The sequence below is a fragment of the Equus quagga genome, chromosome 16 (genome assembly GCF_021613505.1).
Source record: "Equus quagga isolate Etosha38 chromosome 16, UCLA_HA_Equagga_1.0, whole genome shotgun sequence".
Lineage (NCBI taxonomy): Eukaryota > Metazoa > Chordata > Mammalia > Perissodactyla > Equidae > Equus > Equus quagga.
Window position 1 is genome coordinate 82,334,324 of NC_060282.1, and position 27,082 is coordinate 82,361,405.

The 27,082-nt window shown below is 36.0% G+C and overlaps 1 protein-coding gene across 1 annotated transcript in view; it reads right to left on the reverse strand.

Moving 5' to 3' along the window:
• MMP16 (matrix metallopeptidase 16) overlaps positions 1 to 27,082 on the reverse strand; it is a 289,314-nt gene that overhangs the window by 101,093 nt on the left and 161,139 nt on the right. The window contains exon 4 of the mRNA XM_046642690.1: positions 25,424 to 25,728. Within this exon, the coding sequence (XP_046498646.1) occupies positions 25,424 to 25,728 (305 nt within the window). The remainder of the gene's footprint in view (positions 1 to 25,423; positions 25,729 to 27,082) is intronic.

Genomic DNA, 27,082 nt, shown 5'->3' on the forward strand with positions numbered 1-27,082 from the left:
TGGTGTCAATAGAACACTACTATCATCACATTATTTCATTACTCAAAATCCTAAAATGGTTTCTTACTAACTACAGTTTGAATGACCCACTATAACTACCCTCCATGATCTGGTTCCCCCTTTCTTATCCAATCCATCTGCCACTGTTTGCCAATACATTGCTTAATTCTTAACAATCACTCTAACGAACTATGTTAACTTTTATCTGTCTCGCTGTCTTCATGCTAATACCTTAAACATAAATTCCATAAAGCATTTACTCCTCTTCTTTCATTGTTCAAAGCTTTAGTAACTGCTTAGTTGTGATCAAACAACCTTGGACAGTCAACGTTAAGAAATGAGAATTGAACTGTATATGAAGGATTTGATTTATTCCATCACAACACTTCTTGCTGCAAGGGATATATCTCCTGTATAGAAGCTTCCCTTTGAAACTACCTCAACTATTTTCACACGCTCCCTCTGGCCTTGTTCTGCTCTGTTTCGTTAGTTATCCTTATAACAGAGTGGTATTTATCAAAGCTACTTTTAGCTGTGGAGAAACACAGATTTTTTTATATTCCACTAAATTATTAATACATCCCTAGTAAAAAAGTGCAAAATTAATGATTTTGTATGTACATAAGAGTAAGTTTTAATACTTAAAAAGCACTGGGAAAAAATCTTTAAAGTATGATTTTTCAGTCATTCTTTCTAAATAACGTCGATGATAATGTTGTTTCAGTTATTCATTCCTGTATAACAAATGACTAGTTTAAAACAAAAGTCACTTATTATCCCACAGTTCCTGTGGGTCAGGAACATGAGGGTGGTTTAACTTGGTTGTTCTGGCTCAAGATCTCTCATGAGTCAGTAGGAAAGCTGCTGGCTGGGCTGTCAAAAGTCTTGCCTAGGGGTGGCTCTGCTCCAAAGTTCAACCAAGCAGTTGTGGGCAGAGCACCGGCTCCTGCTGGCTGTTGGAGGAAGACTGGTGCTCATCACGTGGTCTTCTGATAGGTTTCCTAAGTGTCCCCATGACATGCTATCTGGCTTTCTCCACCGTGACTGATGAGCGAGAAATGGAAGGACTGTCTGAGATGGAAGCTGCAGTCATTTATAACCTAATCTTGGAAGTGATTTCGCATCACTTCTGCATATTCTCTTCATTAGATGTGTGTCATGTTGTCCAGCTCACACAGCTGGAGAGGGGGAAGGGGTTACATGAGGGTACGCTCACCAAAAAGTGAATCATTGGCAGACATTTTGGAGGCTGGCTATTCCAGCATCAATAATAATAGTGAATGCTACCATTTTGCAGCATTTCTAGGTTAGAGATATTGTACCAGATGTTTGAACTCACTACAATAACTATGCAAGGGAGATTCTCCCATATGCATTTTCTCTATGAGGAAACTGGATAGCCAGTATTGTTAAATAAATCACAAGGATTATTACTGGTAACTGGCAGAACTGGGATTCAAATTCAGGTTTATTTGCTTTCAAAGTGAGCAATTTTTCTCCTCTTCAACACTTTGCCTACTTTATTTCCTAAACAACAATAACAAATGATCTAAATGATGATAAAGTTTATTTCATATGCTGTTGTGGGAATTCAAGTTGTTTAAGCATAGAAGAAATAAGAATCGTATAGAATTATCTTACTGTTAACTGTAATAAAGTGCTTCTAAGAGAAAAATGCAACCTTCAAAATCCGCCACTTTTCACTATGACTCAGATACAGAAAAATTATAGGGCAAATCCAACTTGCTAAATTATGAAATGAAATATTTGTGCTCAGAATTGTTCTCCCAAGAATCCTGCAGAAATACAGGGGCTTCTTCATCTTGATCTGTACATCGGGAGTTCGCATGAGCTCTGCTCGGTCACCATTCTTCCTCACAGGCTGGAGAACCAGGCAGTATGTGATAAAAAAGAGCTACCGGTGGTTAAATAGAACTTTACTAAATGAATTATGATATTTGTAGGTTTATGAAGAATATACTATCCATTTAATTCTGACAGGGTGATCCCATCCTCCACATGTTATAACAATGAATAATTTAGAGACTTTCCACTGTATCTTTGGCAAAAATATTATGCAGATTTATTTTCAGATTAGTGAGTCTTAACGTTCAGTAGCCAAATTTTTGGACACACAAAATTAGAGCTGGAAGTAATGATGCAGAATTAAATGCAACACTTGGAATTTGAATTGACAATGTGAGAAATATCGGTACAAAAGTTACTATAGAAATTTCACTATGTTTTTCTGTAATTATCACAGTTCCTATTAAGACAACTATCATATCATCATCTCACATGTTAATTATATTCCTTTTTTGTCATTTTGTATCCTGCTGACCTTCATTTTGTGATATCATCTTTAAGTCAACTACGTCAAAGATAAAAGGAAAGAAAGTGGATTGTGATTCGCCATCAGTATGTGGACCATTAAGCACAGCTGTCTGTTGTACAGAAAATGAAATGCAAAAGCAGAGAAAAGTCAGAGCCTCTTTTGAGGATCAAAAACTTAAAAAAGCAAGACACTACTGAGTAGAAATGTAAAACACTGGTGGAAAAATGTAGATATAAATATATAACTTAAAATTATTTTATAACATATGCTTCTTACTCTGCTAACTAGAAAACTCCAGCAACACGTTACCAATTCTAAAATACCAACCATATGCAATGGATTTCAAAACCCCAGGGTCCCCTCTGGGCCACTAAACTATTACAGACACTCAGCTCTCAGATTCCTAAAAGTGTCTTTCTTCACACTTACATGAGTAAAGAGATTTGTTTTTTATTCCTTTATATTTGAATATTCAATATCCAGGGAAGTTGAATTCATCTTCAAACTTAAGGGTAATCGAATGTCTCAACTAGATCTTCCCAAGAAACCCTATTTTTTACCCAGAGAAGTGCCTGTTTTCTACACATGTCATTTTCTGTTTCTAATCAATGTCCTTCTCATGATAAAGTGGATTCACCTACTACCTTAATTTGATAGCAGTCTTCTGTTTCATGGCCTTTGGTATTGACTATTGGCACAGATTTTTGAAAATATAAATAATTTTTATCCACGTGTCTTCTATCTACTTTCTTAAGTACCTTCTCAACACAACCCAATTAATTAGGGGACATTACACTTTCTAGAGACAATTGCTGTTCCCCTAGTAGCATATTGAATAGAAATGTTCTTTGCATCCACCCTTTATTATTTTAACCTTTATTATTTTCCACCAAATTGTCTGGCTATGTATGTCACCTGCTAATCTATTTTTCTGCCCCACCCCATAAAACACCTGGATCTGACGTCACTGATATACGTAGGTTTATTTTGATGACTTGTCCTAAAATATCATAAGATTGATAGCTATGTGATTTGTTATTTTCCAATCTGTTCATTTCTGGAAAACCATATAAATAGAATTTTCCCTGATAACCTTTTCCATCATAAAAAAAGATGAGAATAATTCTTTCCTTTTTCCATCACGAATTTACTATTTATCTCACAATCATTCCACTGATTCTTTATGCATTCTCTTCCTTTCAACTATTTTAAAGCTGCGATATTGATCTTTTAGTCCCTTACAAGTCCCCAAAGTTTATTTCAGCCAAACCTAATTCCACTACATGCATTTATTCATTAAGCAAACACTTATTGAGTACCAGATTAGGCACATAGACCTGACTCTCAATTAGCTCAGTCTGATGGGGAGACTGATAAATGAACAGAAAAACACAAACAGCTAAATTACGGAGATATCAATTCACTCAATAACCATATGCTTAGCATCCAAACCGTTGCCAGCAGAGTGGCTTCAGAGACCAAAAAGATAGGGATCCACTCACAGTCTAAGATCGCCAAATAGATGTATACACAAGTAAAAGGAAGTCCTATGAGTGCAGCAGGTGCTAAGATAGAAACATGTACAGACTAGTGAAGACTCAATGGGAAAATGAATATTCTATTATGATTTTGTTGTGGGACTGAGTCTTGGGGTTTGAAACTGGAGGTAGGGTGAGCAGTTACGTTCTAATAAAAATGAATATATGAGAAACAATGAGAATATGAACCAAGGCAGAAGTGGCATGGATGGCAACAGTGGTATAGTCTAACAGAGTTTAAACAGTACAACGGATGTGATCAAGTTCATCTGCAGAGTAGCTGAGACAAAAGGCAGACAAACAAACACAAACACAAGGATCCAGGATGGCACCAGGTTTCTGGTCTAGATGATTAGATGGATGTTGATGCATTAACAAATGCAGAGAATACACACCCTGCAGCAGGCTTGGGGACCCAATAAGGCAACTTTTGAATATATCATTTGAGATTCCCATGGGGCAGTGAAATCTGGGTTTGGAGCGCAGAAGAAAAAGTGGCTTAGTATTATCACTTTGACAAGCCTTTCTTACATAAGTAGTTTGAGTCATGTGAGTAAGCAGGCAGGTAGCAAGAATCCAAAAGACACCAAAATAAAATCCATGGTTCCTATTTCGAGGGTGGAAGAGAAGGAATTACGAAGAAGAGGAACCTGGAGTAGTTCAAACAGAACATAGAGCAACTAGGCTACTAGGAAGTTAAAAAGAGCTGGAAGTTTTAAAAGAGCGGAGGTTAAATAAAAGTAGATGTCAAGAAACAAATGATCTAAAAAAGGTTCAGGGATTTGGCAACTCAGAGGAGATGAGGATTCTGAGAGATGGAAGGGAGATTAAGTTGAAAGAGGAGGAGGGAGAAGTTAAGTAGTGGAGACACTGGCCACAGCGGGAGCTTGGCTGTAAGAGGAGAGCACTGCCATATTTTGTGGGTCCCCATGTCTTCCTCAGTTTGGTCACATGAAAATTTTAAAATAAACTTTTTCATTAACGTAAAATAAACATATTACAAAATTGCACAAGTCTGAAATGTACAGCTCAATGGATCACAAATTGAAGAACCCATGCAATTAATCCTCAGATTAAGAAGTAGAAGGTCACTAGCAATCCATCTCCTTGTGGCCCCTCCCTGGTCACTATATCCCCAAAGGAACTGTTATCAGATTTCTATCACCAAAGATTAATTTACCTGTTTTTGAACTTTACATTAAAGAAATCAAACTGTATCTTCTATCCTGTGAATAGCTTTTTAAAAGCAAGCATATTGTGTGATTCATCCATTGCTTTGCATATTGCTCATTTTCATTACTGTATAGTATTCCATTGAATAAATAATACCTAGACTACTCATCTTTTATGTTGTTGATATACATTGGAGTTGTTCTAGTTTGGGGATATTAAAAAAAAGTGCTTTTATGAACATTCTACTACATGTCTTTTTCTACACATCATACCACACCACAAAAACACAATGAAATGCATGTTCATCGGGCATGCATATATTCAGCTTAAATAATAAATAGTTTTCCAAAAAGGTATGTATCAATTTTTCACCTCTTCCAGCACTGGAGGAGGCTCCAATTGTTTCACATTCTCATGAATAATTATTACAGTCAATCTTTTTCTTTGGTGAGGAAGATTTACCCTCAGCTAACATCCAATGCCAATCTTTTTTTTTTTTTCTTGAGGAAGATTAGCCCTGTGCTAACATCTGTGCCAATCTTCCTCTATTTTGTATGTGGGACACTGCCACAGTGTGGCTGATGAGTAGAACAAGTCTGCACCAGGGATCTGAACCTGCAAACCTGGGCAGCCAAGGTGGAGTGTGCAGAACTTTAACCACTGGGCCACGGGGCCGGCTCCCAAGTCAATCTTTTTATTAGCTATTCTGTAGGATGAGTGGTATCTCATTGTGGTTTTAATTTATATTTCCAAGATGACTAATGATGTTGAGCAATTTACATATGTGTATTTGCATATCCCTTTTTGTGAAATGCTTCTTCAAGTGTTTTGCCCATTTTTATGCTGGGTTATCTATTTCTTTTTGACTTGTTGGATTTCAAGATGTACAGGAATGCAAGAAATCTGTGAAGAAGAATATGTATTCCAACAACGTATTCTGCACATGGTTCCTTTACATACAGGTATTACAAATGTCTACCTCAAATAAATAATTTATCTTTTCATACTCTTAATGGTGCTTTCATACTCTTAATGGCACATTAGAGAATGGCACATTCTAACGGCATTTTTCTCAATGGCACTTAATGAACAAATATTCTTAATTATCATGCAGTCCAGTTTATAGTCCATGCTTTTTTAGTGTTTCTTGTTTAAAAATATTTTTTATACATAGTTACAAAATATTTTCCTGTTACATTTCAGAAAAATTAATAGATTTACCTCTCACATTAAAATGTACAGTGTGAGGTTAGGTATTGTCATTTATCTTTTCTATCCATATGGATACCCAGTCGAACTAGCACTGTGCATCAAAAAGTGGTATTTTCTCTGCTATATTGTTGTATAATGATTGTTGTTAAACAAAGGACTATGTTGAGTGGATTATTTCTGGATTCTATCCTGTTTCATTAATAAAGTCCTCTTGCCTATCCTTATGCCAATACATCCCTCTGGTGTTTATGACAGCTTTACTAAAGGGCTTGAAATCTGGTAGTATAAGTCCTTCTCTGGGGCTTTTCCTTCTTCGAAGCTCTTCTTAGATCTTTGCAAATCCATCTGCCTGAAATACTTGAAGATTTATTCTAGTGTGGGCCTGTTATCAACAAATTATCTTGAATTTTCTCTGTCTGGAAATTTGCATTCATTTTTGAAAGATATTTTTGCTGGGTGGAGTTTTAGGTTGGCTATTAATTCCTTTAAACGCGTGAATATTGAGAAGTCAGACGTCAGTACTATTGTTTTTCTCTTAAGGAAATTTGCCCCTGACCTTTTTCACCCCTTCTAACTGCTTTTAAGATTTTCTCTTTACATTTCAGCAGTTTTAATATAATGCGTCTTTGAGTAATTTTCTTTGTGTTTAATCTTATTGGGTTTCTAACATTTCTTTAACCTGAGGTATGATATTTTTTATTTGTTTTGGAAGCTTTCCTGTCATTTTTCTCTTTAAATTATTGATTTTATTCTTTTTCTCTATTTTCACCCTTTCCAGTATCTGAATTTTTATGTCAGATCTTTTTCATTGTGTCCTATTTGCATAGCTCTGTTCTTTTCTCTATTTATTTATTTATTTTGATTCTTGATTTCTCTGTGCTTCAGCCAGGATATTTTCTATTGATCTGTCTTCCCATTCGCACGTCATCTCTTCCCTGTGCCCACTCTTCTATGAAATACATCTGTTGAGGAATTAATTTCAGTTAATGTGTTTTTTTAGTTCAAGTGTTTCCATTTGATCCTTTGTAATAGATTCCATTTAACTGTTGAAATTCCCCCATCTTCTAATCTAGTTCTCGGAAATATAAACCACAGTTATTTTAAAGTCTATGAACGATAATTCCAATATCTGGATCATGTGTGTGTGTGTGTGTGTGTGTTCGTGTGCAGGCACATGTTCACGTTTTTCTCTAGCTCCAATTCTTTGGGTTGCCTAGTAATATTTTAATGAATGCCACTGTATATAAAAAGTCAGGAGATTCTAGCTGGTAGGTACCGAAAATGGGGGCCATCACCTGAATCTAGTCAGCGCCTGAGTGGTCTGATTCACACTCCCTTTAAGACCCTACTCCTCAGGTGTAACTCCTCAGATGTCCCTCTGGACATTTGGTGTTGACCAGAGTCCCTCATCCTTGACAGGTCTTATTCTCGAAGTTTTGTATCCTCATCTCCATGAGCCAACTAAAAACTCTGCTCTGTGCTTCAGTGGCCTTTTGCTTGTCTCTTAGTCTTTTGTCCGCTGCAGTATAGAAATTTGGCAAAAGCCTGAGGGTACAACACACTCTTGGGCCTTACTTCTTGGTGTTTCCATACTCTCAGGAATCCTGGCCCCTCAATTCTGACTTCCTCTATGGCCACAAAGTCCAATTTTTTTGTCTATCTCCATAAAATTTCCAAAAGTTCCTGTGGTTTCTCCGAATCACAACAGTGACTCTCTACCTAAAGTCTCAACCAGAATTCGCAAAATGCCTCAGGATCCCCTAGATGTAGGCTCACCTTTCTCTCTTGGGTTCTTTTTTTACCAAGATCTTCACACTTCAAGTCTTGGATCTCCTGGCAGCTCTCTGATATCTTTAAACACACACACACACACACACACACACACACACGTTATTTTATCTTTCTTTTTTTTAATTCTCAGTGGGAACTGGTCTGCTATAACCTCTGCCATCATAGCCAAGGAATTTAAGTTTGTAAGGTATTCAACCACTCTTTTGACTTTGCTAGTGAGGAATAAAGACATTTTTAAATGCTTCTGATAATTTAAATTCTAAGCATACTTTTTGGGATGTAATTTTTTCCCCCTAAATTATCTCTAGGCTATTTTGGCACCAAATAATAAGTTCTTCAGTTATAGCTGATTGCTCAGATTCTGACATTTTGTACGTCTCATTTGAATTATTTTTCTGTAGATAAATTCCTACACATTCTCATAATAAGCACATCTTCCAATTTTATGCTCAATCACATCTCTGTGTGTTCCCTTGTAGCTTTTCAGATTTATCTCAGCATTTCATTCCTTGACTGGCTTTAGGGCCCTTAAAAAGTCAGGTGCTCCTCAATGCATTCTGTTCTTCCAGTAATTTATGAAATCACAGGTCACAGGACTTCTTCTCAGAGTAACAGTTATTAAACGCTCTTGTCAGACGTGTGGCTATTTCTATATAATGTACTTTACTCTAGGGTATTCTATTTAAATTCTCAGCAGTTCAGATATGTGTATCACGTAAACATGGGTTTAAGACTCTAGTAAAAACCTTTTCAAAAAAAGATGCATCTTTGTTTCTTTCAGCATCTATTCTATTCTTTGTCCACATACTTATGGACTTTCTTTTTGGAAAACATGAGAAAAGCAGAGAATACCCTCCTCATATCTTTTTTTTTATTGTTGTGGTTGAGAAAGATTCACTCTGAGCTACCATCCGTTGCCAACCTTCTCTTGTTGCTTGAAGAAGATTGTCGCTGAGCTAACATGCGTGTCAATCTTCCTCTATTTTGTATGTGGGATGCCGCTACAGCATGGCTGGATGAGCGGCGCTAGGTCTGTGCCTGGGATCTGAAAGCAGCAATCCCAGGCCACTGAAGTGGAGCACACAAACTTAACCATTACGCCACCAGGCTGGTGCCATACCCTCCTCAATATTTTTGATGCAAGCAGAGGGATCAAAGTTAACAGCATTCTGTTGCTGTACATGCTCCTCAATTAATGAGTGAAAGTAAAGTTAAGACTACTAGAAAAACTGGCTTTATTTCCATTAGTAATTTGTGTACATTTTCCCCACTTTTCCGGTATTTATTACATATAAAATATTTCTATATTTCTGTCTTGAATTTTCCAGGTAATTTCCTAAGTATCCTTCTTTGTACACAGTTGTGTTAGTTATTTTATGCTGCATCACTGATCTCCCCAAAATGCAGCGTATTTAAACAACAATAATCATTTATTGTCACTCATGGATTTCGTGGGCCACAAATTTGCAAGAAGCTTTGCTGGGGAGCTGTGCCCTGGGGTCTCCCGTGAGGCTGCAGTTACACGAAGGCTGGATCTGTGTTCTCCTGAAGACACAAACGGGTCTGGAGGGTCCACTTTCAAAGTGGCTCCCTCGCATAACTTGCAAATTGGTGCTGGTTACTGTGGAGGCCCATCTCCACCTGGGTCTCTCCATATGGCCTGGGTCTCTCTGAAATGTGGTGGTCAGGCTCTAAAGGCAAATATCTTGAGAGAGAACGAGAGAAGAAAGAAGGAAAGAGAGGAAGAGATCGCTCCCTCCAAAGAAACTATATCCTTTTTATGACCTGGTCTCAGAAGTCACATAGCATCAATTCCACCACATTCTGTTCACTGGAAATGATTCACTAAATGGCCCATATTCACCAGGAGAAGAATGGGATCCCATGTTTCAAAGGGACATGTGTCAAAGAATTTGTGGACATGCCCTAAAAGCACCACAACAGCTAATTTAGTTAAACTCAAACTGTAATTTATTCAATTATGGAAACCAGGAAGATAAAATTAATCTGGTTTCCACTGTTGCTATAAATACAATTCTACTGAATTAATTTTTTGTAAGATGTTGAATATATCACTAAGTTCTTTACAATATTTTTGTACGATTTTCAAGAGTCTTAATAACCTTACTGAGCGTATTTCATAACATTTTGATTAGAAAGCACTGCTGCCTATAAGAACTCAGAAAACCATTATTTCACATCAAAAAATTTTAAAAAAGAAAATGGATAAAATACTGTCTGCTAAACCATACTCTATGCTGGAAGAAATTAAGAAACATATTCTGCATATTGCAATAGTGTAAATTTTTAAACTTTGAAAAGAAAAAAGGATCTACCATTGAAAAGGGTCAAAGTTAAAACACCAAATATTGGGATCAAATATTAACACTAGTCTCTCAACTTATCAATAACATATTTGTGATGGAACAGAAAAAATGTAATACAACCTTGGGGAAATAACCTGTGCTCGTCAACCTGGTACCTGAGTAAAGGAAGGATACTGCCCATGGACCCTCAAATGGGGGCAGCCTCCTTGTTCTTCCTCCTGAAAGAAGGCAGCTTTGCTCTCTCCCACTTCCTGAAAATGACCAAGTGGGAGAAAGTGAGATACACAATCAACATCCTTTCTATTTAAAGGCCCCTTACAAATTAATGAAAATAATTGAGTAGAATGTTCCAATAGAAACAAAGGTTAGAAATAGCTCATGAACATTCATAAAACACACAGAAATGAATAATATATATGAAAACCTGTCATTCAGTATTAAAAAATATGTAAATGCATGAAATTAAACTTTTATCTATTCAAATTGGTCAAGGTGAAAAATTAGGTGTTACTACAGTTAAACTCAGGTGGGCAGCTTTGGGTGTTGGCACCTGCACGCTGGGCAGCTATCCCACTTGGTAAATGACCTGGGTCCCCCCACCAACTGTTACCCTGGACACCCTGCTCAACCCTGCGTATTTCACCTTCCTCCTCTGTAATCTTGGGATAATAACAGAATCTACATAGTAAAATTGCACTGAGGATTAAATGAAATTTCATCTGTGGCACCTAACAGTGTTTAATGTCCAGTACATACTATAATTATCATTTTTTTAATTATTATTTTTACCATTACTATCATAGTTATTTGTATTTTCGTGGTCAATGGATTGTACATTCTTAATACACTCCTGGTAGGAATGTAAACCGGTTCTGAATTTTTGAAAAATAACCTAATAACATATCAAACTCTTTTTTTAAAAAGTTTACCTTCCTTGGCCAAATAATTACGTGAGTCTGTTCTTAGGAAATAATTAGTCAACAAAAATTTATATACAAATATGTTCATTACAGTGTAACGAATAACGAAAATTGGAAATAACCTAAATTTTGACCACTAGTACAATCTCAATAAATTATATTCAACCCTATGGCAGAATATTATGAAACATTAGACCACTTTGGTGAGTTAGGGAAATAAGGGTCAAATAATATGTAGTGAAAATGTAAATATTCTAAATGATATACAATATAACAACAATTATATCTCTATCTGTCCAGATAAATATCTCTATTTTATCTAGCAACTAATGTATTAGAACAGTAAATCCATCAGACCTTGCAGTGGTTATCTTCAGAAGTACCAAAGATGATTTTAATGATTTTCTTTCTAACTTCTAGTTGTATTAAATTTTGCTCAGAGGATTTATATAGCTTACATGATTAAACATATTACAAACTATATTGCAGTTACTAGAAATGAACAGTTCAACATTAAATCAAAATTTGCTAACAACATCGTAGATATCAGGAAGGAAACTGTTGTTTTGATATTTATTTTGATCCTTACTATGTGCCAGACATGGAAGAGGCTGCACTGACCTGGCTAATATGTTCAAATGGTGGCTGTACCCTCTTTAACCACCAACCTCTCCCGAGATTAAAAATAGAGAAAAAGACTTAGTCAGTTTTAGAGACTGCTCAACATGGCAGAATCGATGTCTCAATTGGTCTATTGTTAACAGACTTGATACAGGCATTGCAAAACCAGCTCCTCTTTATCTGAAGGCAAATAATCATTTTGTTCTTCATCCGTAAGATATGTAGACACACAGATTTGTCAGTGTGAGTACACGCCTATATTGGTACTTTTGAAGAAAAAAGGATTTAATGGGATCTGTTAGGTCAAATCTAAGAAGACCAGAGCAGGAAGCCAACTGCATCATCCTGAAGGGAGCACATCCAGGTAATTCAGTGTCAAGTTTCTAGAAGAATCTGAGCATGAAGTGCGGCAACTCCCCAATTCGTGCCATGGAAATAAAGAGGCTGAAGCCGCTTTAGGAAAATGAAGGAAAGTTCCCTTAATCTGAGATACACTTTTTTTGCACCTTATCATTTAGGATTTACTGAGGTCTGAGTGCATGCACATTTTCTGAGGATAGACTCTTGGGGTCCTGACTAGACATGGACAGAACATTCGACTGGAGGGAGAGGTGTCACGACACTGAACTTCCTCTTGTCGCCCCAACCCCTCTGCCTTGAACTGAAGAGAAAATGTTTAGGAAAGAATGTGCCAGGGTTGAAAATAAATCAGGTTGAGGTAGGTTAGCTTGACTTACATCCCATGAGTTGACAATAAACACAGGTAAAGGGAACTTTTTCCCAATCTTCCTCAAAGATTCCCTCATTTCTCCTGGTGCCTTGGGCCAGCTGACCTCAGGCTGAATTGTGAGGAGTCACCTTGAAGTCCTTCTATACTTGACTACAATGATTATTTTGAATATATTGAGCAAATGAAAAATTTATGATCTATTTGGTCTAGGAATTTATTTTGTAAGATACCTCATCTCTAGTTTGATTTCATTTATTCCATAAAAAGTCATTATGTTCTTCAGATAGTAAAGGAAATATGTTACATATTGTGTGGACCACAAAGTTACCGATAAAAGAGGGCCAAGGTTTACTAGGTGCTGAAATGAGGGCAGGGTCCTGAGGGCTGAGTCATGACGGAGGGCATAAAAGGCAGCCATTTTTTCCCAGAGGCAGGAATTCACAAAGAAACAATGAAAGTCAAAGAAGAGGTAGAAAGGAGAGCTGTGGATATAATTACATAAACTGATTTCAATATTAGTAAATTAAGATGCACGGTTATCTGTTAAAGCTAGGGAATTAGGTTGGAAGTATAAGAAAGTTTAAAGGTTAAAAGTAGAACAATTTTTCAGGGTCACTTTGCTGAGAAACAGCAAGGTACATGCAAAACAGGAAAGTACATGCCCCAGGATGTTTCTATTAGGAATTAATAACACTCATCCAGCGAAAAGTGTTGTGGATAAAATCACTTCTTCAAAAAGAGCTCTAAGTGAAAAGCTTCATTAGGGAAAAAACTTTTATTTTAAATAGGGGTTATTTGCCAGTGGTTTAATATGTAATCATAAAAATATGTTTAATATATCATAAAAATGTACTTTCTTGTCAGCATTTCCTTCTTTGGCACTGTTCTAGATGAATAAATTGGCTAGAACTAAGTGAGTATCAGTTTTCTTGATGCCAAATTCTATCCAAGAGGCATCATTTAATAATAAAATTAAAAGGATCAGGTGGCTGTAAAAAAGAGTAAATCTTGGCAAGTGAAAGGAAAATTCTAACAAAGCACCAATTTTTCTGAGAAAATAGACTGAATGTATTATACACACACACACATTATGAAAACATACTATGAAATAGAAAAAAAATGATAAAATTGGTTTAAAAAGTTAAGATGAAAAAATCAGAGAAAAGAGAATTTAGATTGGATAATTTGTATATACTACAGATGAATATAATGTGGAATAATCTTAAAGTTCCTTTTCATATATGTAAAAATAAACTGAAGTAAACAGGAAATAAGTGATTTCCTGAGAATTCTTAAATGATAATATACTACTGGAGACAACTTTTCCAACTCCGAAATTGAATACCTCAGTGTTTAATGAGAAACAAGTATTTACTTTTCTGCATGAGAAAATTTAAAATTAAATATATCGAAGACACAATTACAGACTCTGATAAGAATTTTTTAAAAACTGTAAATGGTGAGTTTAACAAATTTGAACTAGAATTGCCACAGAGGAGTAATCAAAGGTTCTTGCTCTGGGCTAGGGTGTAATCACCAGAATTTTCATAAAAGTCAAATCTTGCAGGTAAAAAAATAAATTGTTTCTTACATACGCTTATATGTTTTATTTTGTACAATAATCTTATTTTTATAAAATCCACAATTGCCTGTAGAGTGTATTCAAAAATTTTTCCATTTCTAGTACTTTGTAATTTTCTAATACATATTTTGAGTTAAATGATGGTATAGGAAATAATATTGAAGAGAGGCCATATAACTGTTTCAATAGAGAAATTAGCACTGAACAGATCTGTATTCAATGCTTCATGTTTTCCTTTCTGAGATAGCTTATATCCTGCAACCTGAATAAAATGTCCTAAATCATAGCTGTGTTCATTATTCTCTTGTTCAAAGGAGTTTAGTGGATTCCAATGGGCCATGAGCAAAATCGACCTCATTAGCATGCCACTAAATAATTTTAACAAATTGGATAAAACCAACCTTTCTAGTCTTGCCTATTACCACTATTCACTCTTAATTGTCCCATCTTCTAGATTAGTCGTTCTCAACTGAGGGCGATTTTTTTCCCCCCAGTGGATAGTCTGCAAAGGCTGGAGACATTTTTGGTTGGGAAACGTTTTTGATTGTTCACAATTCGAGGCTGCTACTGGCATCTGTGGACAGAAGCAGGGTTGATGGTACAATGCACAGGGAAGCTCTCCCTGCCCAAAGGAGAATTATTTACCCCAATGTCAATAGTCTTGAGGTTGAGAAATCCTCTTCTAGACAAACATGGCCTAATAACGTCACAATTTATGATTTTTTCATGTATTTGTTTTGCCTTAATATTCCCTTCTTCCCACCTCTGTTGAAATTATACTTTTCCTTCAATATATGCAAAACAATATACCCAGCATATATGTGAATCATGAAGCACAATAATGACATGAATCTGAAAAGCCACCATCTCAACTTGAAAATGAAATGCTGCCAACGCCTTCACATCTACTTACATCTTTTGTCCATGTTCCATTCCTCTGCCTCCTTCAGAGCTAATCACTGTCCATAAAATTGTGACATCTTTCCCTTGCTTTGAAAAGCACATTTATATGCCTGTATCTTTTATTGTGGCTTGTTTTTGAACTTAGAACAAATTGTTTCACATTGTATTCAGTCTTCTGCAATTTGCCCTATTCATGCATTCCTGTTTCTAAGAAACATCCATATTGTTGCTTGTAGCAGTAGTAACTATCTCCCTGCCCCTTCATATGCCATTTTTGTAAATAAATAAATAATTATATATCCATTCTCCTAACAAACAGAGACTTACATGGTTCTATGTTATAAATGATGCTGGTATGAAAACACGCTTGTCCACGTCTACTGGTACACAGGAGCAAGACTTTGTTTCGGCTATCAATAAATCTAGATGTGAAATTGTTGAATTATAGCACACGTTCAATTTTACTAGGGTTTTGCCAAACTCTTTTCCAATGGTTTGAATAATTTACACTTGAATTCACCATGTCTAAGTTTTCTGTCTGATTTATAGCCTCACTGATACTTGCTACATTTTGGGTATATATTATAGATTATAGGTAGTGGGATTTTGTTTTTATTTATTTTAGGAACTTTGCTTTTTAAGTGGAAAGTTTAGTCTATTTATATTCATTGTGGTTACTGATATGTTTAGAATTTTTATATTATATTCTGATTTTTATACCATTATTTTTCTTTTCTTGCTTTCTAAAAATTGTAGGTTTTTCTGTCGCAATTTTTTATTTTTTGTTTTTTTTCTACTGTTTCCCCTCTACCACTTATATTATATTCTACTTAGGTTTTATTTTTTTTTGATTGGTTACCCTTGAACATTTACTGTGCCCACTTAACCAGAATATAAGATCAATGCCTTAACCTTACTCTCCAACAATCTAAGAATCTTAGAGTATTTTAATTTTGATATCTCCTTCCTTTGCTTTCAGGTTATTATTGTTCAATAAGCTTCTTCTATCTTTTTTTAATTGCACAGATTATACATTATTATTATTTTATACATGGAACATTTATTACTTTCTTGGATCAAAACTATTTCTTTCCTCTAAGATTCTTCTTCTAGGATTCTTTTCTTTCATCTTGTCCTACATGTCTTATGAATTCTTTCAGAGTTATTAAGTGAATGGTCATTTTTCTCGTTTTTTACCCTTTTTAAATTTTCTACTCATTCTAACTCTTGAAAGACAGTTTTGCTGGATAATTGTAGCTTCACAGTTATTTTCTCCTAGAATTTCAAAATATTACATTGTCTTCTGGATCTCCTTGTACTTTGGGGAGTGTCCCGTCTAGCTGCAGGTGACACGTCTTGTCCACCTGTCGCTTCTGAAATCTTCTCTTTGTCTTTGGTACCCTGCAGTTACTCTAAAGTAAGTGAGTGTGGTGTAATTTATGCTGCTTAGAACACACTGGGCTTCTTCTATCTGTGAATTTATACTTTCATTTCTAGGTAATTATCAACTAGGATACCTTTGGATACTGATTCTTTTCCATTTTCTCAATTCTCTACTTCTGTGACTCCAATTGTATGTATATCAGATCTTTTTTCTATTTTTGTTATCTTTTAATCTTTTTTTCATATGTCCCACCATTTTTACTCTCCATACTGAAATTTGTGGATTTATTTAGATCTATCTCTTTTGCTATTTCTTTCAGCTAATCTTAGTCTGCACTTTAGTTCACCCATTATTCTTATGTTTTACTCTTGCTATCACATTTTTAGGTTTTACTTTCAGCTCTTCTTAGTCTTTTTTCATTGTATCTTGTTGCTTGTTCATCTCCCTGATTCCGTCTTTCCTCTTTATAGATATCATACCTTGAAATTACATATACTTTAAATTAATAAGTGTAATATCTTAAATTCCTGGATGATAATCTAATCTTTTGTTTCTAGCTGACTCACATTCATTATGCTGGGTTTTCTTTTATGTTTAGTGATTTTTGATTGTAAACTTACATGATACTTACATGATACTCATCCATGAAAAAAGTCTGAGAGCCTAAATCCAGCATGCTTCCCTCTAGAGAGGATGTGTATCTGCTCACACTGGGAACTGTGTGCGTATGGCAGGGGTCGGGGCATTAGGAATCTGGGATCACTTTGTCCATATTCAAGTGCTAGTATTTTAATCCACGGTCTTCAGATTCTACCTCCTCACTTCCGCCCTGAACTAAGGCTTGGTCTCTGCTTTTCACATGTTCTGATCACTCAGAATTCTAGTTTCAGTTCATGGTTCTCCTGATCTTTTGGAGATATCCTTGGTAAATGTGATGCCAAAGTATTCAATAAAAATTATGCTTTACTGATTATCTAGTTATTTTTTAGTAGGAAGGATCTTTGGAACACTTAGTTCTCCAGAAGTAGGAATATCAAGAGTGTTCTTTTACAATTTCTCTTATGGCACTTCTCACAGTCAACACTACAAATGCTTGTATTATATCTCTAACCTAGATTGTAAAAAAAAATCTCTTCTTTTAAAATATTATGGATCATTTTTTATATTTATGTAATTTTATATAATGCTCAATCATTCCCTTGGGTCCCTACGATATGAAGTATAGGTTTCTGTCATGTTACTGACTTCAGCATGATCAATGAAACATTTGTTGAAAGGGGAGTTACGAAAATACAGTAATATCAGACCTCTATGCTAATGTCAAATGTTATGTAAATGTTAAATGTTCACCCCCAGTTTTGCTTCTATCTCTATACTATGTTATTACCAAACCACTAGGCAGAATCCCTCAGATGCACATCATTTCTAAAACAAGTATCATTAAGATAGGAATACTTTAAAACCAAAGATATAATTTAATACTAAAAAGAACAAACAGGCCATTAGGATATAAAAGAAGTCTATGTGTATATTATTCCATTGTCTTTCAGTAATTTGCGTAGCAGAGGTAAAAATAAATCAATGATTAGGCTTATTTTTCAGTCCTCTGAGAAGAACTTGTATTATTTTTTCCAGCTTACTGGTTAACAGGATCTTTTTCATTACTTGTGGGATATATATATTCATGGGTCTGATTTTATTAATTTTGCAATGAATGCAGTGGCTCCGTTTGAACTGCAGACTACTGCCTTGTTTTAGAACAAGACGTTTTTGCTATTAAGTGTTTATTTCTTTTGCTTTAATTTTTCCCCTAATTCTCTCCATTGGGAGAATCTACAGTTCTTAAGCTGGAGCTATTTGCCAGGTCTTCCATATCTATCCATGAGTTTCACATCATTTTATCTTTTTACGCTTTTCTAGAAAAGCTTACCCAGGTTTTCTTCCACATGACAGATTCAGTTTTTATAGTAATAATAGGTTTTCTTTTCCTGTTCCATAGAGAGGCTTTATGGGTGTTCTGAGTTGTTTCCAAAATTGTTTTTCTGGTTCACTTGGTAAAATGTTTTCAATAGACTTTTCTCCTGAGTCTTCAAGTAAATATTCCTCTCCCTGATTCTTTGGTATCTTTTTGATGGCATTGTTTTCTTGTTACTAACCAGATAAAACCTTGGGCAAGTTACCAAACTTCTCTGCCTCAATTTCCTTGCAAAATGGAAGTAGTTACACTTCTACTTTATAAGTTTGTTGTGAGGAATAAATGAGTTAAATGCATAAAATGAATTTAAAGTAGCATCTGGGATATACTAAATGCTCAATTAAATTTGCTTACTGATATTACTTTTTTTTTTTTTACTGTTTTCTTCTTTACGCAACTTTGCACGACCCTGATGATGACCAGAGAGGGTTTTTAGTTATGTTTTGATCTCCCTACTTTTCTTTGGCTTCCTGGTCAAATAACCATTGCAATTGAAACTTGGAAAGCAGGCTGATATTCCAGGATCTTAGGTCAATTTCCATTATTTTGGACACATACATCTGGTACAGCATTGCCTAACAGGGGTACGACCTTCTTCTAAGCCCCCAGTCTTGTTCTCGGATGCATTAAATTTACTGCAAATTCCACTGTGGATTGCAACGGAGGCTGTTTCTGCTGCTTCCCTGCTATGTAATCAACAGGGGTGGGAGGAGGTGAGTTGTGGCAACATTTGATTTCAAATGAAGAAGTGAGTTATAAGTTAACGTGAGAACAATTAGTGGATAGTTTCGTTGTGTTTAAACCATAAAGAAATTACTAAAATGACAGTATGGTAGGTTTTGTAATGGCATATTTGTAACTCTGCAAAAAATGATTGCACAAAACTAAGGTAGAAATACATTTTTCGTCTTCCTAATTTGGGCAAGAAAAAACCCCTATCCAATCATTAATTTCAACCAATTAGATTTTTTCAGAAAATTAAAGAAGCTAATTTTCTATACTGATAAATTAATGGCTAAATATGAAACTCCCACTTCATTTTGCCTTGTTGACGACCATCCAGAGTTAAGGATAAATAACCTATACGAAGACAAATAGCAAAAACTTCCTACACATACCACACAAGGAGAGGAGCAACAGAAGCTAAATAATGGTCAATAGGTCAAAATCTGCACTAAGGTAAATTATGGTTAAGCAACTTACCCACAGATGCAGAGTGTATCTAATACTATACTAATATTATTTTTACCTCCCAACACATTGGCGTGGCACACGCTCACGAGTTGCTCATGAAACCCATCCCCTTTCTCCAGCCTTCCCTGTGGTTAAGTGTGGCCACGGGATAGAATCCTAGTTAGTGGAGCTTGAACAGGAACGTTATTTACCACGTGCAGGTCTGGTACATCACACCCTTCTATGAGCAAATCTATCCCAGTTCCCCCAGCTGCTGTCTGGATGTTGATGCCCGAAGCAACTCTGGAAATCACATTTTGAATATGGCTGAGCCTCCATTATCCTGGGTCTCTGACTGAGTGAGTGGAAGTCCCTCTACTCTGTCACATGAGCAGGAAATAAAATTCTACTGTGTTAAGCCATTGAGATTTCTGGTTTTATCTGTCTCACTTATTGAGAGCTCTATATTACGTGCATTTTAATGTTCATGATCCATCTACATACTTCATTAAAACCTATATAATGAAATAGTATTTTGAGTGTGATGACACAAATTCATCTGCTATTCTCCAATTGCACACAAGGATCTAAAAATGAACAACCAAGTAGAGACTGCATGGTAATCATATGAAGCGACAGAACCGAGAGGCTTTGAAAAAGTCAAGACTAGCAACTTTAGGTCACCAATCTGGTGAAATGAAATAAACTCAGTGAAACGAAGTTTATTCCAGGAAGGAAGGAAAAAAGTCACATTTTTAAACACAAACAAAAAACGGCCATGACAGTTTTGAAAGCCAAATAACTTTGAGAGAGAAAGCTCCCCAGTTTTGGTAAAACATGATCGGGTAAGAACTCAGTGGTAGAAAGCTAAAATATTTAGAACCTAAAATCTCAGGAAGTCCTCAGGTTTTTAGGATGGGTTAAGGTCCTTGGCTGCCCCATCAGATCACGTCCTTCCCTTATCTTCAAAAAGCACAGAACAGGTTGATCTGGACAATATTCCCAAAGACTGTAGCACCTGTAGGCCTCGTGATAAATATCCATTCAGCATCTAAGTCTTCCTGTCCTCAAAGATCAGAGGCCAAATCTTGTGGGCCTCTGAGAAATATCATACAGCAGTTACAGCTGCAAAATGAGCAGAAAGGGTGGGAGGTGGCAGACAGCTGGCTCAGGTCTGGGTTTCCTCGGGACAGGTGTTTTCTCACTAGTGCACCAATGACAAGAATCTCTCTTCCAGAAGGTGCACTCGCCCTGGTCGGCCTAAATCACGCCCACTGACTCAAGCATCGCATCCTGAAGACATTTGACTTAAACTAGTTGTGTTGAAAGAATGAGTGGGCTTGGAGGTGGAATTCAACCACTTCACACTTAATGACTGTATTAGTCAGGATTCTTCAGAGAAACAGAACCAATAAAATAAATATAGATTTATGAATAAGAATATATTTATTATAGGAATTGGCTCATGAGGTCATGGAGGTCCTACAATCTGTCATTTGCAAGCTGGAGACCTAGGAAAACCCTTGGCATAACTCAGCGCAAGCCCCGCGGCCTGAGAACCAGGGGCACACGGTGTTAGTCCTGGAGTCCAAAGAACCAGGAGTTCTGACATCCGAGGTCAGGAAAAGAGGGATGTCCCAGCTCAAGAAGAGAGAGAGAACTTGCTGCCTTCGTCTTTTATTCTGGCCCGGCCCTCAACAGATTGGATGACGCCCACCCACATTGGTGAGGGCAGATCTCTTTACTCTGTCTCCTCAATCCAATGGTCATCTCTTCTAGAAGCACCCTCACAGACTCATCCAAAAATAATATTTACCATCTATCTGGGCATCCCTTAGCTCAGTCAAGTTGACCCACAAGACAAACCATCACAACGATGTAATGGAAGTAAGGATTTGACATCTCAGATGAAATTTTTACCATCATTTCTGTCTCCCTGGCCTTTAGACAGAGTCCCATGCCAGCCCTGACCGCCTCCTCATCGCCTTCTTCAGGCCGTGGCCTTTCTGACAATAAGTAGAGACAACGCAACGCAGTACTTTTGTTAACAGAACCGCAGCTACATGGTAAAATATGTCTTCAGAAATTTTCTGTCATAGTTTTACAAAGGTAACCCTTTTGCTGAGAGATTATCAATTTGGAATCCTATTACTGTGCTAGATACACGTCTAATTGGAAAGAACCTTTGTGATAAGTCTGTGTTTACGTTGACGGTGCCATTTTTACTGTAGCCAAGGAAACAAGATGACGATGACGCTCAAAAGGAATCTCAACATTTGCTAAATTTTCCAACTCACATTCAGGCAATGTGCAGTTTTCAAACACCCTACCACTGCAACATTTTCTATTTAGAATTACTATGCACATGTTTTACATATCCATTCCATGAAAAAAAAAACCCTCTAAAAAAAGGCATTATTTTTATTAGGGGTACGTGTGAATGTGTGTGTATGTGTGTGTCCACACGTGGTGGTGTGCATTTATTTATTTTAATATAACTATTGTGCAATTTACTTATTGGGCTTTAGGCTAAGTTTTCGAAAAGTATCATGACTATCAGGAAAATGACAGGAAAGTGGATAACAATGAATTAAGGGTTCCTGGCAGCCTAAGACACTGTTTATCTCCTTTGAGGTAGACAGAATTCAAATTGCCTTCATTAGCTGAGCAATATGCTGTGGAGAATGAGCTAGATACTTATCAAGAGGCTCTTTCATTTGCATTTTTGCTAAATTATCAAGCTGCTCTGTTTTCTTGGTGCTTCAGAGCTGTGAACAGGAGAGAAAGAAAATTTTTCAGGTAGGTAAGCCAGTGGGTATTCAAGGACCAGAATTAAAGAAAAGACAAAGTTTATCAATGACGACGTCAGAATTGTGCCTTGTGCATTTGTGATACAAAAAGACGGTCTCACAGACAGTTAGGACCCAGGACGTACAAATGCATTCATTCTCCCCACATCCACCAGTACCCCAAGCAAAGCCAGAGGCTGTTCTTTTGATAAACGATCAATACTTCAGCTGACACTTCCCTAGCAGCCCTGCTGCTGCTGGTTAAAAGTCTGAATTTCAATTAAGCAGTAAATCTTTACGGTGTTACATCTTGAACAGTCAGTTAATGTCTCCCTAATCCCCTGAAATTCTGAAACACTATTATTTTGCCGAGTCATTTCCTTTAAGATAACTCAAAAGGAAAAATATTCTTAGTTGACTGGTAAAGACAAATTTTCCTCCAAATGAAACACTAAATATTAAATAATTGCTTTGTCTAGGTTTTTAATAATATGCCTATGTGCAAAAGATACTGTCTTTCCACAGCATAAATTGAGATAATCACTATATTAATATATAACTGAGTCAAAAGTCCACTGACTTGATGGTACACCTTTAGCTCATATGTTCCATTTCAGAATTCTTTTCCATGTACACATTCCTTGGAAAACTTCTTAAGTCATACAAAACACCTAAGCATCCATAACACCAATCACACTCAAATCAGCATAAACATTCTCATTTCCTATGTCATCAAATGCCCCTATAGATTTGTTCTTAAAACTTTTTATATATTTTCAAAAAGTATTAGTTGGCACCTAAAAAACCAGCTAATAGAGAATCTTTGTGCAGCTTTCCTGAGTATTTCAATATTTTAAGAGAAAATATAGGCCATTTGATAGGCACCACTTCCTTCATGTAGGATTTTAAAACAATTTTAAATTTATGAGGCCAGAAAGCCAGATTAACAGAACTTCAAAGCTACAGATTTAAAGTAGCCTTAACATCAGATCCATTACTGAATAAATTCAGAATATCAGAAGAAAGTCTTTCCCCCGGAAGCAAACGCAGCTTTGCCTGTGTCGGCAAAATTATGCCATTATACGTGCTCGTCTTCTCAATCATTGAGAATGCAAACAGTTCTTTCATTACTTAAAATAATTCTAACAATTGCCTTGAAGAAGTATGAACTACTTCATCAGAATGTCTCTGTGATTTTGACAAAAATAAAATAAACACATTTTATTTATGTATCAAACCAGCACGGGGCAGCTATGACATTCTCCATGTCTTATTATTAGATGGTCAGGTATACAGTAGGCTAATCGTGCGTGAATAGGAGGCACTTCCACTCACGATGCTCCCAGCCCTGCGATGGGAGATGCAGAGCGACAAGGAGCACATGGGCTGTCACAGCCTTCTGAGCTACTGTCAGTCAGCCAGCCAGGAATTGAATTAAACTCCACGGTTTTTGGCTTTTCACCCCACTACAGTAAAATCTCCCAACATATTTGCCTTTCGTCTCCACATCAGGTCTTAATAATTAAATAATAATATTATAGCCAACATACCCATTAATAACAACTCAAAAGATCATTTTGTTCAATATTAGATATTTTATTTTCTTTTGGAAAACACCGACAGTTATTTATTATATTTTCTTTCTTTGAAAATTGATGTTATTTTAAGTTTAACTGCATCTAATTCATTCTATCCATAGTGCGTTTGAACACTGCGTGTTCTAGATTTTTTATTTTCTATTTTTTTGAGGAAGATTAGCCCTGAGCTAACATCTGCTGCCAATCCTCCTCTTTTTGCTGAGGACGACTGGCCCTGAGCTAACATCGTGCCCATCTTCCTCTACTTTATATGTGGGATGCCTACCACAGCATGGCGTGCCAAGCAGTGCCATGTCCACACCTGGGATCCTAAAAGGCGAACCCCCGGGCCACCGAAGCAGAACGTGCGTACTTAACCGCTGCACCACTGGGCCGACCAAACCCCTCGTGTTCTGAAAATGAGCGGCTGTTAGACTAATCCAGCTAACTAAACCTTCTAATGAACTAGCAAAACTTAATTTGATGGCTGGGCTTAACTCATCAAGGAGGAATTAAGAGTTTTATTAGCTGATTAGTTGTCATTAAAACAATGCACGTTTGTATTTTGGACAACATTCTACTATGGTGAGAAAGAAAAGTAAGTCTGGATTACAAGAACTGGGGAGATGGCTCGGGAATCCTATAGCTCTAGGATCCTACAACACTGTGAATATTTTTAACCATAAAACTGAAATGTGGATTATTGTCCAGGAAGACATGCATGCTTTTTACATCAAGTAACTATTCCTTTAGTTATTGAATTTTTTGTTTTTACATTATTTTTGCATATCAGAATAATTATAAGGATTAGACAACTGATAGATGTGTTTGAACATATTTTCAAGAAAGTGGTTTTTGATAAAAAGAAAGTACAGTACAAAAATAATAAATTACGTAGTTGTGTCAGATTGGGAGACCAAAGAAATGGTTAAGAGATGAAAGAGAAGGGACAAAATTTTGCAGACTAGAAGAGTAATAATAGAAAAGAAAAGAACAAAGAAAAGATACAGTAGAAGCCATCCCACAAATCAGGGTTAAGTTTCAAGTGGAAACACTGGAATAAAGTGTAGTAAAAACAGCAGAATTTGCTTACTGCATGTCCCATGACTTAAATACTATGGAATCTTTTAAGCAACATATTATAGAAAACAAAATTCACTTTAGCCTATTTGTAGAATACAGCATAAAGTTCTAATCTTTAATCAGAAGACCACATGAAAAACTATTATTATCTAATGACCCACACAAATTCTTGTTCTAAATGTTATAAAAAGCCTCACATATTGTTTTATAATTTTAAAAACAGGTTTAAAATTCTGTAAATCAGTAAATCTCTTGGGCATTCCAAAAAGAAAAAGAGAACCATTTACAATGGAAAAAACTATGCACTTACCGTCATGATTAGGATTTCCTAGTGTCCACGGCTCATCTGAGTCAAAATGAGTATCTCCCCCAATTCCCGGTCCAGGGAAATAGGCATGTGCCAAAAACCCTCCCTCTCCATCAAAGGGAGAACTGTCTCCATGAAAACCAGATGCAAAAATGATGGTGATGTCCACATCGCGTTTGCCATTTTCTAAGTCACTGTAGGGAACTTCTTCGAACGTCAGGGGAGTTACATTCTGCCACACGTCAAAGGCACGGCGAATAGCTTTCCGGGTCTCAGGGTCTCCCACTTTTGGTGTTACGTTCTTTATACTGAAATTCAGAATAAAGAATAATCAGTATGGCTTTGTTATACATGATCCTACTTATTACAGATTGACATTACAGATTTTGATCTATTCAGTTGAGTAAAATATTCGAAAAACAGTCATACTAAATAGGAAAGAAATTAATTCCTTCTGTCTCTATAGATAAATTTTGCTACGCTGGGGTTATTTAATTCTCAGCATTGTAGTATTCTTTTACCAAAGCTATACCTTCTCTGCAGAACAGTCAACAGTGGGGTAATTAGATCAATCAGTCACTTCGCCTCCTGAGCAACAACAGAAAGGCAGCTTTGCCAAATGATCAAACAGGTGTAGCGGGTTTGAGCTGAAATAAAACATTCAATTTCTTCCTGGTTACAATTACTTTTAGGGGCACAGCATTGTGTGCACACATGTTACGTCCAGATGATGTCGTCATGCTCTTCTTTATCTAGGAAGACCACTTCTGTAGACACAAAGTTATCTCTTAGTTTTTAAAAAGGTCAACTAATTACAGTTTTTCATGTTCTATTGTTTTCTTATTATATACTTAGTTCTTTGTAGTTAAAATAAGCAATGTGAGTAAATACCTTTTTACTACAAGGATTTCACAATTATATAAATTTAAAGAAGTAACTTGGACATTATTCATTTAATTAGTTTATTTGTCTTGAGGCTAATAATAAATGGATAAAAATTATAAATATTTTTCTCTGTTTAGCACTAATCAGATACTTCTCTTTTCTCAGTTCTTTTTCTACTTTTTCTAAATAGAACAAAAATGAAACATATATGTGTATTTTATATTGTAGTAGTGTAAGTTCATAACATCTTTGTGAAGGCAATGAGTAAATTTCATAGGTGTCATAAATAAGTTCCAGATCCCTTCAAACAATAATATATATCTACGAATCCATGAATCTACACTCAGGAAATATCTTAATACATAAAAGAGATTATAATATGTGGGTGAATATTTATTGCAATGCAATAATAAAAAACAATTAGAAGCTGAGCAACTTACAATAATGGAGTAATAGTTAAATTATAGTGTTTCTACTGCATGTCATAATATAAATAGGACTCAACTATTTTCGCCATTTTAAGATTATTTAGCAGCATGGAAAAGTATTTAAGATATATTTCCCAGTGAAAAAACAATATGCAGATTATATTTAACGCAATTGTACATCAACATAATTATAAATATTAGGCAGGAATCATGCTGAATTAATAATTATGGTGTTAACTGAGTATTTACTATGAGCCAGGCAAGCATTTCACAATATTTTATTTAACCCCTTGAGTAACCCAATAAGATGGGTATTATACCTATTTTAGAGGAATTTAGAGAAAAGTTA